We start from the raw sequence: 14,304 nt of genomic DNA, 5'->3' as shown, positions 1-14,304 counted from the left end.
TTTACTGCGTCACCCTCATTCCCACGACCACCACCACACCCCATAACAAGCAATCGTTTCACCTCATCTCTGCACACGTTCGCAAGATTTCTAATTTGTTTAATTTTAACGCGAATACCGTCGGGCGTTTGTTTACACTGCGATAAATAATTATAATTTATGTTATTTACTTTGGACTTACGAGCAATTAACTTAGCGCTATAGCGTGAGTAATCGTGTCGATAATTATCATGTTAGATTTTATTTATTTAAAAATTAAATGTAACGGGACGAGTAAACAGTCAGTTATTTATTTGTTTAGCTATTTGAGTTGGGTCGGATATTTGGGGCAGCTGGGCTGGATCCGGCCCTGGGTCTCGCGTTCCCCCACCACGAAGCGTTCGATCGGCGGATGGGGCAACAAACTTCGTGCATATTCAGCCGAGGTCGTGATCGTTCGTTCGATCTCGGTCGCTTTGAAGCAGTTCAATCGAGTAGTCCGCTGTCAATCGCAAACCAGTTTGTTTACCTTTATTGTTAGCATGAATCGGCTAAACACCGAAAAATTGATCAGTTTAGTGAGCAATTACCCCCTCCTGTACGACGCCAAACACAGGGACTACGGGGATTTGCACAAAAGGGACGCCATTTGGCAGCAAATTGCCGGCGAAATGGGCGTGAAAGGTAGATAGCTTATCGGCCGGGGCTACGAATTCAAGCCGCCATTTCGAGCCGCTTCTGACGCCATCTTGTTTCAGCCGACGTGTGCAAAGCCAAATGGAATATTCTGCGCGGGGGCTACCGGAGGGCCTTGCGGAACCGCGAGTCCGGCTGCACGTACAGCCACAGGAAGTGGCGCTTCGAGGACGACCTGAGCTTCCTGAAGGACTGCGTGATGGAGAGGCGGCGGCACACGACCCGCCGCGAGAAGGGCAACCCGGAACACGCCGAAAACGCTGGCTCGGACAACGATGAAGAGTTCACCATCATCAAGGAGGAACCCGCCGAAGTGGTGTACGAGACGTTGAGCGACAACGTGCAGGACGACGAGTGGACCAGCTCGTGCGGCTCGGTGGGGGCGGCGGAAGTAATGAAGCTCGCCAATCACGGGCACAGTTTCGACCAGAAAAATGACAGCGGAGTCGAAGACGGCTTGAAGCAGTTCTTCTTGTCTCTGGCCGACACCGTGAAGACTCTGCCGCCGCTGGTACAAGCACACGTCAAAGCGGAAGTTTTCAGAGCTGTCAATTCTGCAGAAGTCAAGTTTTTGCAAGAGAAGAACAGGTCCAAGGAGGAAAGCGAAGCGATGAAGTCCTAATCGGGACTCACTTGTACAGTTGTTTGTTTTAATTTAATTGGACTTGTGATTGTGGCACGCCCCTGTCCACTCCCGAAAGCTTCCGGGACGAGCTTAAAATAACCTTCCGACCAGAATCTATCTTTATCTATCGCAGACCATCCAGTGCGCATGGGTGGCCATGTTGTCAACTGTCAAAGCTTCGTCCAAACCTTGACATGAACGCCTCGCAAATCGAAAAACTGATCAATCTGGTGAGTTGCTACCCGCAACTCTACAACTCCAACAATGTGGAGTACGCGGATCAGCACAAGAGAGACCGAATCTGGAGTGTCATCGGACAAGAACTGAGCCTATCTCGTGAGTAGGACTCTCGTGGTGTTCACTCTCCATTCGGTGATTTTCAGCGGAGCTTTGCCGAGCCAAGTGGACGATCTTGCGGTCGGGCTACCGCAAAGCTCTCCGGAACAATCAAGGCGAGCTGGCCAACAGCCGCAAGAAGTGGAGGTTCGAGGACAGCATGAGCTTCCTCAAGGACTACATACAGAAGAGAGGGGCGCGGAGGGTGTTCGAGGTGAGGAAGGACGCGCCCGAGGACGACGAGGTGAAAGCGGAGCGCGAAGAGCAAGAGGACGACAGGACGAGCTCCTGCGACTCTTTGACGATAGCGGAGGTGCTGAAGATGACAACGAGACAAGCGAGCGACGAGGACGGGGACGCCGTCACGCATTTTTTCTTGAGCATGGCGGAGACCGTCAAGACGCTGCCTCCTCTCGTCCAAGCCCGGATCAAAGCAGATGTGTTCAGTTGCGTCAGCGCCGCCGAAATAAAATATTTACAGCGGCGGGAGAAGACTTAACGTTGTTGTATCTGTTTGGATAAAATAAAGAGAGTGTTGGTATTTTTTGGGCGTGATTGAGGTCATCCTTTGATGCGTGGACGTTTTTGTGCCACGAAAAATCAATTCAATTGATTAGACAATCCTGACATGCAGTGCTATGACTGTAAAACTAGATGGAGCACTGATAAGGCGGAAAAGGGGACACACCTGATGGATGTGGGCTAGGGTCAAGGTGTTGTCTTGGTTACAACCCCAACTTGTTTACACGGCATGGCGCGCGTGGTTACATTGCGGGGGGAATGTTTTGTACGGTTGTGAAATTTTTATTGGCGGCCCGGCTTAAATGGAAAATAGCGCGGTTTATTCTAACTTTAGTTGATGACGGACGGTTAAAGAACAATTTAAATTGGTTGATGCGCCTCATTTCCTCGTCTCTGTGATGCGAATTACGAAAGAATAAGATACGAGCTTGCAGTTATTGTCTACATGAGTTCGGCCAAACCGATCGAGAAAGGAATCTGCGAGCTGGGTGAGTTTTGCTTTTGAATTGAACTGAAATTAAAAATAAATCAAAAATGCAAAATTATTTTGATAATTATGATTGATCGTACATTTTTTGAACGCTCGTTACATCAAATATATTTTTTTATAAGAAATAATGATTAATGACATTTCCTGTAAATAAAACAAATCTTAAATATTTTTTCGTTCCATTCGTAGAATAAAAATATTGAAAAAAATTGCTTATTGAAGTGTAGAATTGTATTTTTATTGTTATTATTGCCACTACGTAATTTTTTAGCTTCTGAAGAAATCTAGGATTCGGTTTCTTTGGTACAACAAATAAAACTAATCTACCAAAACCTTTTAAATAAAAATGGCAACATTTTGTAATGATTAATAAAATCTTCCAAACATTTTTAATTTCAGTTTATAAAATAAAAAGCAAGTATGTAGTTCTAGTTTGGAGTTGGCAGTGGTTTATAACGTCCTTATCGTTACTTAATCTACATTACCTAAAATTGAACTTAGGAATATGAACCAAACGTCACCTGTGTTGTAGACATACGGTAAAAAATACACAATCCCAATGGATTAGTTTCTGAACGCCCGTTATTATTAGGTAGGTACACATTTCTATTATGCAATTTTTTCAAGATCGTCAGGTCTTCCCATTTGTTTTCTTTCATGTAAAGCATTAAATTAAGTGTTTTTTTTTTTAATAAAGTTAGTAAGTTACCATAAATAGAAAAAAAACCTAAATGTGTATCTATCTTTTTTGGATTTTTGGAATAAAAAAAGTGAGACGTACAGTTGGCTTCAAAAAAAACGGGAAATGAAATTTGACCTAATGTGAATTGGAAATTTAATTTGTCAATTTGTGTCCGTTTGACAGTAGTATTTCTGACACATAAGTGCAGTTTTTTTAACCTAAATTCTAAAAGGCCGTTTCAAACTATAAAAATTTAATTAAATCTGACAGAACTTTTTCTGGCAGTTCCCGTTTTTTTTGAAGCCAACCGTACATTCGCGAGCAATAAATTGTGGTCGTCAAGGTCATTCTTTGGGGCACCCGAAAGTGCTCTAATGTGAAACGGGCATAACCTCTAATAAATTCTATTTGTCTTGTCAAGATCTTGTCAACTTTTTGGAAATCCCAACTGTGTTGTCACCCTAGCTTCTGACACATCCGTCTCTCTCCGTTTAAAATAAAACTTTGACAATTTTTTTTTTATTGACGTTTTATTGACATTGGCCGTAATGAAGCAGGCAAAATTTTGTGACAGTAGCGGGAAATTTCAAAATGACCTTGACGACCAAGATTTAATGCTCGCGACTGTACGTACTCTAAGGGCCAGTTTATAAAAAGAAAGTTAAATATTTAATTCGAATTAAATTTTAATGCGCGATTAACCCATAAATTCGAAACTTCCATTGGTTCAATCTGATCACGTGTTCAGTTAATCTCGCATTTGATTACGATTAACTTAATTTCGCTTCTGTAAACTGGCCCTTAATGTTATTATTATCCCCATTATGTAATTATTATGTATTATGTAATTTCTGAAAAAAAAAAAATTGAATTCATTTTCTTTTGGAGATAAAATTGTGCTGTACATTTTTTTTACATTATGAAGTTTGTGGGAATATGTACAATGTTTGTCGAATTTTCAGCAGCATGAAAGCTTTTGTTGATCAAAAGTTCATTGTTTTCCTTTCCATTTCGTTTCGCTTTAGTTATTCAACGAACCAATTCGAACCGGGACAGGAAAACTAATCAAAATACCGAGGTTCATCGTACAAACAACGTCCTTTCTATTATTCACTCCTTCCGAAAACAACCCTCGATGCCCTCATTTTCGTCAACATCGTAGATTTTCCCTTTCGCAACGGCATTTCCATCGATTGAAACAATGCATTGTCTCTAAACGACCTTCGATTGCCCCTACTGTTGCAATTAGGTCAAACAAAAAAGAAAAGCCAACAAACATTGTCACGTCAAACATGAATTATAACATTTAACAACGTTACGTATCGTGGGAGAGCCCGGATAGCGCACATGTAATCAGAACATTTCTAATCACGTCAAAAACAAAAAGGATGTAAAACCACTATCTCCATCAACATTTGAGTCTCTTACGAATTGTTGTGGTCGAAATGCGTTGTTCGTTTTGCAGCTGGCGGACGAAATGGGGGCGAAAGTCAGCGCCGGTGAGAAAATACGACCCCGCGAGGTGAGTCCATTAGTTTTGAGTAAATTTTTGCGGGTGTGACTCGAGGGTGTGACTTTGTAAAAAGTCGCACCCTCCGTGCAAAATGTTTCGAGTGAGGGAGTTTGTATGACGCTCGTGCAGGTTTATTCAAATTTCTAGTGAAAAGTGATTTTTAGATCAGCGAGGTGAAGAAGGTCTACGACAGGTCTGAATCGGAAAGCAGCGATGATTTCAAGAGCAAGCCGCGGTCCACGACCGACGTGTGCTTCCTCATTTTCCTGAGCCTGTTCCTGACAGTCCTGGTGAGATCTCGACACCGTCGTCGCGACTCCACTAACATACATTTCAGCTCTTTCTGCTGGGTTACTGCATCTTCAACGGTGACATCTTCCGCATCGTTAACGGCTACGACAACTGCGGAAATGTGTGCGGGAGGCGAAACGCGATCAATCCGGAGATAAAAGACGAGATTTGTCAGGAGTCTTCTACTTTGACAGAACCGTGAGTCTTTCGGTTTTAGCTTGTGGGGTGCTAAATTGGAGGAATGTCTCGACAGGTTCCACATAATGCTCAAGACCAACGACTCGTCTGTCGTGGAAAGGAGATGCGTTGCAGACTGCAAGGACTACCCAGGATAGTAAGTTGTAGACTTGGTCCTATCGACAATTTAATTTGCTGCAGTGTCGTTGCACGCAAGATATAAAATATGAATTTGCTTTTCTTATTGAATTCTACGTGTCCAGACAAAGTTATCGACCGGTTTGCGTTTTTCAGTCGGAGATTCTTCCACAGATGTGTTCCCATCAAGAACAGCACAATAGTCAATAAGTTCTTTTCCAAAACTGGAATTAAAAACTTCTTTCAGGAGGTGTCAGAAGATTTTCATTTGTGCTGGCGGGAGTTTCTGTACCTTTGTCTCATTTCTTTAGGTAAGTTAAGTCATTAACAGAAAAAAAAAAACAGAAGGAAACAGTACAGAGAAGCAAAAACACAAAAATTATTTGAATTACAGATATACTTATCGTTTTTACAATTTCCCAAACAGTTTTGTCATAAGCGGGGCACGGCAACGAGGCCGTATTTAATTACGCAGCTTTACTGAATTAAATTGCACATTTACGTAAACCTCAGTTATCATCATTGATATTTCTATCAAGTAATAAAACAACAAAGTGGCAGTTTCATGGCGGCCACCCATCCAAATGTAACCGCTTCCACCATTGCTTAACTTCTCCGAGCAAAAGATAATTTGTTTTGAGGTGGTAGGATAACTGTTTTATTAAACAGGAGGCACGGCATCGAGGCCGGATTTACTTAGCATTTCGGATATTGCTATTATGTAATGATAATTTCTTTGGAAGCATTATTTTTTATTATCATTAATTTTGCTATAGTGATAGAATGATCATCGTGCTTTCATTGTAGTGAGGCCGCTGTATTATCATTATAATTAAATTTTATCATTAATCATTATCATCATGTCATGATCATCATTATCACCATTGGTATATTTTCATAGTAGTGGGACCGCTGTGTTATTACTATTATTATTATCATTATCAACATGTCATGAACATCATTATCACCATTGTTATGCTTTCATAGTCAAGGGGTCGCTGTAGTATAATAATAATAATTATTATTATCATCATTATCATCACATCATGATCATCATTATCATCATGTTATGATCATAATTATCACCATTATCACTCATTTGTCAGTTAACTGGGGTCCCTCTTGACCCTGTGAATCATTATTATTATTTTAAGTAATTTTTACCTTTTGCAGCTTTCTCTCTTCTGATCCTGATCTTATTCCGCTTCCTGGTGGGATTTGTGGTGTGGGTGGTACTGATCGGTGTCGTTTTGGCTTGCTGCATCGGCACAGTGATTTTGTGGTAATTTTGCAACACACTTGATGCAAAAAAATTGTTTGATGTAATGCAGGATCATGTGGCACCAGTCGAAACAAGTGACGGATTATCTCCCGGAGAGATTAATTCCGGACGTGGACGCCAGAAAAACTGGAACCTATCTGGCATTCGCCATTGCCGCCAGTGTAGTCACACTCCTTGTCATTCTAATCATCGTCGTGATGCGAAAACGCATAGAACTGGTGGTCCAGCTGTTCAAAGAAGCCGGAAAAGCCATGACCGCGATGCCTCTTCTTCTGCTTCAACCCCTACTGGTACCACTCTAACTGTTCCATTATGTTCATGACTCCACTGTACTCTTTTGAAGACATTTCTCTCGCTGGGAGTGGTCATAGCTCTTTGGTTTTACTTCTGTTTGTGGATCGAGAGCTCAGGTCATCTTACTCCGAAGCAACCACACGTCTACCAGTACCAGAAAGACGGTTGGATGAAGCTCACCCGATGGTACAACTTGTTGGCCATGTTGTGGATGTGCCAGTTCGTCATCGGGTGCCAACACATGGTCCTAGCTGGTGCCATATCCGACTGGTACTTCAACAGGTACCAAATACTCTAGTGACCAGTCGTGTGACTGAGTGAGATTTTGCAGAAACAAAAACGCTCTGGGTACTCCTATCTTGAGAAGTGGGTACAACCTGGTCCGGTACCACCTAGGTTCAGTCGCTTTGGGTTCTTTTCTCATAGCTGTGGTCCAGTTTGCGCGAGTTGTACTCAAGTGTGCCGAAAAGTACCTTCACAGTCATCGAGGGAAGTGTGTAGATTGCGCTTTGAAGTGCTGTCAGTGCTGTTTGTACTGCTTCGAGAAGATACTGAAGTACATGAGTCGCAACGCTTACATCGAGATTGGTAAAACATTTCTTGTAAAGGAATCTGAACGCAGCTTTCCTGGTTTCAGCCATGTACGGATACTCCTTTTGTCAAGCTGGACGCCAAGCGTTTAAGCTTCTTGTATCGAATGTTCTTCGAGTGACCGCTATCAATTCTGTTGGAGACTTTGTTCTTTTCTTAGGCAAAGTACTAGTGGTTGCGGCGACGGTCTTGATAGGAGTGAAAATGTTACAGGTTCGTTTCCTAACATCTGTCAACACAAAAATTCGGTTTTTGGTTGCAGCACAAAGAGGGACTGCAACACATGTGGGTTCCCTTGACTCTCGCCGGATTGTTTGCATACTTTGTCTCCCACTGTTTCATGACTGTCTACGAGGTAAAGTCTTGAGACAGATTGTACTCGTAATCTACACTGACAACTCAAACATTGTAGATGGCCATCGACACCATATTTCTCTGCTTCTGTGAAGACTGCGAGCAGAATGACGGCATCACTAAGCCTTACTATATGTCCAGAGGTCTGATGGAGTTTGTTGAAAATTCGAAGAAAGTGCTGGAGGCTTACGAGAGCAGACAGAGAGGGAGCCAAGCTTGGCAACAGAAAGTTCCGACTGTCAGCGACTCAGTCGACAAGACCACGATATAAAAGATCTTGTTCTAAATATACCTAAGTGTAGTTTTAACGCACAGCGTTGAGTGATATTTTTTAATCTTGGTGACAAATGCACAATTTTTGTATATCTTATAAATAAATAAGTGTGATTGTAGTGTCGATTTTATTTAAAAGATAAAGTTTTTGATGGTGCTGGTGATGCATCAAAAATCAAAAGAATGTTAAGAATTCAAATCACTGTTCAATATTAATACTTTTCATAAAAAGTGACCTCGAAACAACAAAATTTATTTATCAATGTTAAGTACAAGGTTGAAACCGAATATCAAACGCATTGTAAAAAACACAAAGCGAAGTAAAAGGTCTGTATTTCAACACGAAATTTGTATGGCTGAAATCAATATTCGTACATACATATTTTATGCTGAGTTAGTGGAAATAATTTGAATTGAATGACAGCAAAAAATAATTTCAGTTTCAGGAACAATTACGTAATTTTCAGGTGGAAGCGAGTCATTTTTATTTCAGCATGACTCGGATTTTAAGTAAAATAATCCAGTTGATCTTTTTTATTATGTAACTGATTCATTCGATGGACCTCGTTTGACCTTAGACAATTTATGTCATTATTGGATCTTTATGTTAAAATGACAATACATATTATTTATAGCAAATATTCATACGTTTCTCTCGACTAAGGGTCGGTTTCGGGAAACAAATTTAACCGGCCAGTTAGTTAACTGTCTGATAAATACAAAAATCATGCAATATGATTGGTTACTTTCTAACGTTTCCATAGCAACGCTTGATTTAACCAGTTGGTTATTGGGCCGTTTCAGAAACCGGCCATAAATGTATTAATTTATTTCCTAAATTATAGCATTTACTCGTATTCTAAAGTGACGCATTTAAAACACATTTATTAAGTTTTCCAGATTATGACTGAATAAAAATTTATTCATTTGTATTGGTTTGTTTCCTTAAAAGAGTGTCTAGAGAATTCTGGCAGGGTCAGCCAATACGCGCGAATATCCCAAAGTCGACAAGTGTTTCAATTGTTGTTTGCCTTCCATTATAAAATTTCCCAGAATTTTAAAATTCTTACTTTTGATTTAAAAACGGCTCAAAAGGTGCAAAATAGAAAAAAATAGTAGCAAAAAACTCGTTTAATAAGGCGTTCATTCCATTCGTCCTTTGTAGAACCTGCGCTTCGCGACTCGTTTCATAAACTTGGACTCATGAAATAATAAATTCGTTTTTTAATATACTATTTTCAGCCTCCGTTTAGAAACACTGATTTTTCATTCGTCTAAATCGTCTGGAAACTGGCATTTCCCTGCCTAAGCAAGAAAATCGACACAGGAATTTTTAATAAAAGATTTTAGGTTGGCAGCACAAAATGTCAGTGTCATGCGGCATTTTTGTACAATTTTTTAAGTGTAAAATATTGATGGCGGGCAAATTTGTATCCTTTATCGCAAGCTGTACATTGTGAATAGCAGTAGGGGCCGAGGGGGGTAACAAGCGAAAGGTTAGGAATAACAGCAACGACGACGACGCTTTTGAATATTTGAGGAATTGGTTGATTTTTGTCGTGACCATATGTGACAGTCGCTTCTTGAATCCTTTATGTTGCCAATGGAAGAAAAATAAATTCCCTATCTTGTAATTTTTTAACAAAAATGATTATATTTTGCTTTAAATAAATTGTCGCCCGAAAAATTTTTGTGTATTACACGCCTAGAAAATGTTTTGCAAGTGTTCGCACTTGTGGGCCTCGGCTAACGCCTCTGCTCCATAAACCGTGCTTGCACTTGCAAAAAAGCATTTTCTAGCCTTGTGATAAGTACAAATAACTATCATTGATTTATTGGATAAAATAGGGAAACGGAAAAATAAAGAAAAACAAGTGCATTTTTCCATTGCTGCTTCAGTTTTCAAAATAAAAAATTTATTAGGGCTATTAGGCTATTTAAAGCGATTCTTGAAAATTTCAAATCCGATAAGAATAATTTCCAAGAGTCTGAAATGCAAGGAAATCGATCATTTGATTCTACATTGTCAAGTACTTATTTTGTGTAACTTATCAACATTTTAGGAAAGCAACAGTATGCCAATTGCTTTTGAGTTAATTACACTTGAGATTGTTTAATTAAAGAAATAGCAACATAAAACTCGTACTGAACTCACTAATTTTTTAATGAAATTTTTATAATGTATTGTTTCACGAAAATAATACGCTGCGACACGCTCAGATTTTCTCCGCATGCCTATTCTAAAGCAAATTTAAACAGAATGAGTTTAAGAAAGGCGTTTTTTAACTATTTATTATCTTATCAAAATATGATAAGAAAACGTGTTGTCAATAAAATACTAGAAAAAACAAAGTTTTGCAAACGATATAGATGCCCGCAAATACGGTGAAATTCTTTATTTAAATTTAATATAAATTAAACTCATCGATACCAATATGTAAAAAATTGAATTCAACATTTGATGTCTGTTTGCAAACATGACATGAACTCTACTCGGCATTACTTCAAACGAAACAAGGATATCTATAGATATAATCGCGCATTATGAAAAAAGAATTCACCTTGAAGAAAACATTTGTTTTCCAGACAGACAACTGCACAAAAAACTGACGGACTGTATGAGTTTCTACGACTTTATCACGTTGGAATAAATTTAGCTGATAAACTTTGTGTTTTAATTACTATTATGTAGTAAGAAACACTTATTTACTTCCAGTTTACACAATATTGACAATTTAATGACAGATAAATTTCTTTAACAAACCGTTTCTTCTATTTTTTTGCCAGAACTATTTAGAATTAAGAGTTTAAGATTCAGTTCAAACATTTTGTTTTGCAACGAATGATCATTAACAGTAGCTTATGTAAAATTTGCTTTGCAGCGTTTAACAATTAACCGGTTCAGTAAAGGTCAGCATAATCTCCGAGCAAATTTAGTTAGGATCATTAAAAAATATGATCCGAATAAGTTCTTGAAAATCTGTTACGGTGAGTGAAGCTTGAATTTATGTTTTTGGTTCAGATTCAGAACATTTGAACATTTGAGATTTAGGAAGAAACAGGCAGATCCAGGATGAAAGGGGATAGGAGAAATATTTTGTCCCGAAAAACTTTTGTCGATTAACCCTTTGTGTAAAGTGGAGATAAAAGGTTTCATCAAAAATCTCTTCTAATATTTTAATGATTTAAAATCTTGGTACTTACCTACTTAACTGAGGACAAATATGGCTACTGTTTAAGCCTTCTTAACATTGTCGTTACTTAACACATTTCATTTTAAATTCAAATATGTAGTTTAATTATGACTGACACTGTATAAAATCTGGTCTTATATTTTGAGGCCGATGCATTTTATTGGCCTGGTACTCCTGGCACTTAGTCTGGTGAATCTCTGGGTCCTGTGCGGTGGCGACGCCATTGCCAACCTGCAAAGAAAAAAGATCGAAAAGAACAAAGTTGTTTTTTGATTGACGTGCGAGACTAGTCTTTCTACTGGCTATGGAAAGTGGATATGGTGCAAAGTCACTATTAGTTGGAGGTTTGTTGGAAAATCTGGATAATGTGGGAGTTTAGGAGTTGACCACTCCGAGCAAGAAGTAGAATCTTGTACTGGAGGCTGACACGGTTGAGAGTTTTTAAAGAAATGTTTTATTTTTTTGTAAAGACAAATATTCGAAGTAAGACACCAACAAAAAAAACGAAAAAGTTTGCATGAAATCGTAATAAAAGTATGTAGAAGGAAAAGAAGAAATAAAAAAAGGATTGAGAGATAGATAGAGTTTAAGTATATGCCGTTCACATATTCGCATTGTTGTTAATTCCGTCATTAATTTAGTTAATAAGAATTTACCCAGAACTGCCCTACAAATATGTATGTTTCATTTCAATTACAATTTTACGATTATTGTTCCTAATGCGTTCAATTATTTAAAAAATGTAACAACTTGGAGCAGTGTTCGGTTGAATTATAACCTAAAATAGATTTATTAAGACAAATCACAATATTACCAACTAAAATGTCAGATTTTCATAGAAAGTCTGAATTTGAAATAATCGTGAATGGTTTATAGTTAATATTTTGTTGATTTTCCTTTAAGAATAACAAACTTAGTTGGTGTCCCTGAGCAGTTGGTAAGTCTCGTCAGTTGTCAATGTACATATCATCTTTTCATTTATTTTTTAGGTTAGAATTTTAGAAGTTCAGTGTTATTGTAAAGAATCGACATCATAAGTAGTACGATTTTATCGAATTTTGATGCAAAAAGTTAACTTTTATGTCATTGTAGTTTTTAAAAGTATATCTTTTATTTTTTGTAACTAGTGATAAATTGCTTTTACTTTTTGTAACTAGAGTCATAATGACTCGACTTCGTCCCGATGAACAATTTTGGCGCCTGGTGAGAAAAAGTTACAAAATACCTAATGATGAAAACAAGAGTAGTACCTGTATAAAATATTACTTCTGGATCACGAAAAAACCATTGAAAATCGTCCAAAATCAAGCATACCTAATTACCTTAAAAGTACCCAAAAAACATTACAAATTCGTCCCCAAACTGGATTTTTATTTCTGGGCCAGATTAATTGGCACATGCAAAAATCATTGGAAAACGACCAAAAAAAGAAGGATATGAAACAACCGAAAAGAGCCCAATACTTTCAAAAATCCTTAATTTTTATAGACCAAGTGTCCAAATATCTATAGACTACCAAAAATTGGGCAGACGAAAAAATGGTTGAATTCACCCAAAATCAAGCCAAGTTACCTTAAAAGCAACCAAAAACTTTATGAAATCTCTTGTTTTTAGACACCCCGATATAGCTTTTCATTTCTGGATCAAACCAATTGGCGCATGCAAAAATCATTGAAAGACAACAGCAAAAGAGCCAAAAATCTTATTCAAATCTCTCTGTTTTTGACACCCCAAAACGGATTTTTATTTCTGGGCCAGGGCGTTTGGGCACTTTAAAAAACCCAATAAAAATCATGGAAATTAATCCTAAAAAGTTATTAAAATGATTGAAAAGGTCAAAGGTTCTCATTTTTTTTTAGAAGAATAGGACGTGTGTGGCTGTGTTTGCTGACACGTGTTATTTTTGGGTGATTTTGGTGAATTTGTTTTTGATTTTAATTAATCTGATATCAATTTCGTTACCTGAATATTTATCATATTTACTTAAAATTAGGTTTTCTATACAAAGAGAAATTTGAAGAAATTGTCTCAACGGTAATCGAAACAACTTTTTGTCGACTGATAACGCTTCTTTATCGCGTTTCATGCGAGGCGGGTGTCGGCTATTGGAGATATCCGTCATTGCCTCGCTTGTGCTGTCTTTTATCTCTCCTTGTTGTTTCACATTTTTGAAATACTTTTGCTCTTACTTATTCTATTCCTGGAAAGGAATATTAGATGCTCTTTAAGCCTTAGACTCAAAAAGTACTAATGGCCCCGATAAAATTCCATCCTTCTTCTTAAAGGATTTTGCCTAGGAGTTTTCGGTATCTCCAAGATCCAAGGACGGTCGCGATACGGCACGATTTTTGCTATTCTTTTAACAATATAACACTTGCGCATCTGGTAATGTAAATAACTATTTTTGTTATAATTTTCAGATTTTAGTGCAGGTGTAATAAAAAATAGCGTATATGATATACGTTTATAAGGGCCTTTGAAGCACTTGCGACGTTAAAAGCACTCCGCTACGCGTCGTGCTCTTAAACTCGTCGCGTGTGCTTTAAAGGCTTCCTTATAAACTTGAATCATAATATACTGTTTTTTTACATTTGTGCAGTTTATAAAAAAGTTACAATTTTGATAAACAATAGACTTTTTATTGTATGTTTTACATTTGTGCAGTTTACAATTTTGATAAACAATAGAATTTTGATTGTCTGTTGAAGTTCTGAAACTAATTTTACATAAAGTTCATTGGCTGCTGCATTATTTGAACATTTTGAAAGAAAAGTTAAGATGCAATAACCCGAGCTAGAGTGCAATAATCTTTTATTGAAACCAAAATAATCGTCTGGATACGGCGCTCTAATTGGTCAGATTTCTTA

At 38.0% G+C, this 14,304-nt stretch overlaps 3 protein-coding genes across 3 annotated transcripts; all 3 read left to right on the top strand.

The window, feature by feature from the left end:
- Window positions 1-343: 343 nt before the first annotated feature.
- Window positions 344-1,297, top strand: LOC138130203 (uncharacterized). Its single transcript, XM_069046618.1, has 2 exons — window positions 344-663; window positions 738-1,297. The coding sequence occupies exons 1-2, from the start codon at window positions 522-524 to the stop codon at window positions 1,295-1,297; spliced, it is 702 nt and encodes a 233-aa protein (XP_068902719.1). The 5' UTR covers window positions 344-521.
- A 197-nt stretch (window positions 1,298-1,494) lies between these two features.
- LOC138130208 (uncharacterized) lies at window positions 1,495-2,177 on the top strand. The gene is made up of 2 exons (XM_069046628.1): window positions 1,495-1,636; window positions 1,684-2,177. The coding sequence occupies exons 1-2, from the start codon at window positions 1,495-1,497 to the stop codon at window positions 2,133-2,135; spliced, it is 594 nt and encodes a 197-aa protein (XP_068902729.1). The 3' UTR covers window positions 2,136-2,177.
- Window positions 2,178-2,323: 146 nt separating this feature from the next.
- LOC138130195 (choline transporter-like protein 1) lies at window positions 2,324-8,362 on the top strand. The gene is made up of 13 exons (XM_069046606.1): window positions 2,324-2,646; window positions 4,796-4,852; window positions 5,008-5,133; window positions 5,181-5,332; window positions 5,388-5,468; window positions 5,606-5,760; window positions 6,623-6,731; window positions 6,781-7,021; window positions 7,075-7,307; window positions 7,357-7,613; window positions 7,663-7,829; window positions 7,879-7,971; window positions 8,029-8,362. Exons 2-13 carry the CDS (start codon window positions 4,808-4,810, stop codon window positions 8,239-8,241), a joined length of 1,872 nt encoding a protein of 623 aa, XP_068902707.1. The 5' UTR covers window positions 2,324-2,646; window positions 4,796-4,807; the 3' UTR covers window positions 8,242-8,362.
- Window positions 8,363-14,304: the final 5,942 nt, after the last annotated feature.

Source organism: Tenebrio molitor, chromosome 1 (assembly GCF_963966145.1).
Source record: "Tenebrio molitor chromosome 1, icTenMoli1.1, whole genome shotgun sequence".
NCBI lineage: Eukaryota > Metazoa > Arthropoda > Insecta > Coleoptera > Tenebrionidae > Tenebrio > Tenebrio molitor.
The sequence above is the reverse complement of the archived record's forward strand: the minus strand, read 5'-3'. Positions and strand labels throughout refer to the sequence as shown.

Coding starts and splice junctions, on each gene's coding strand:
- LOC138130203 (XM_069046618.1), top strand. CDS start 522: ATGAATCGGCTAAACACCGAAAAATTGATCAGTTTAGTGAGCAATTAC. Junction 664..737: donor CGGCGAAATGGGCGTGAAAG/GTAGATAGCTTA, acceptor ATCTTGTTTCAG/CCGACGTGTGCAAAGCCAAA.
- LOC138130208 (XM_069046628.1), top strand. CDS start 1,495: ATGAACGCCTCGCAAATCGAAAAACTGATCAATCTGGTGAGTTGCTAC. Junction 1,637..1,683: donor ACAAGAACTGAGCCTATCTC/GTGAGTAGGACT, acceptor GGTGATTTTCAG/CGGAGCTTTGCCGAGCCAAG.
- LOC138130195 (XM_069046606.1), top strand. CDS start 4,808: ATGGGGGCGAAAGTCAGCGCCGGTGAGAAAATACGACCCCGCGAG. Junction 5,469..5,605: donor TGCAAGGACTACCCAGGATA/GTAAGTTGTAGA, acceptor TGCGTTTTTCAG/TCGGAGATTCTTCCACAGAT. Junction 7,972..8,028: donor GTTTCATGACTGTCTACGAG/GTAAAGTCTTGA, acceptor CAAACATTGTAG/ATGGCCATCGACACCATATT.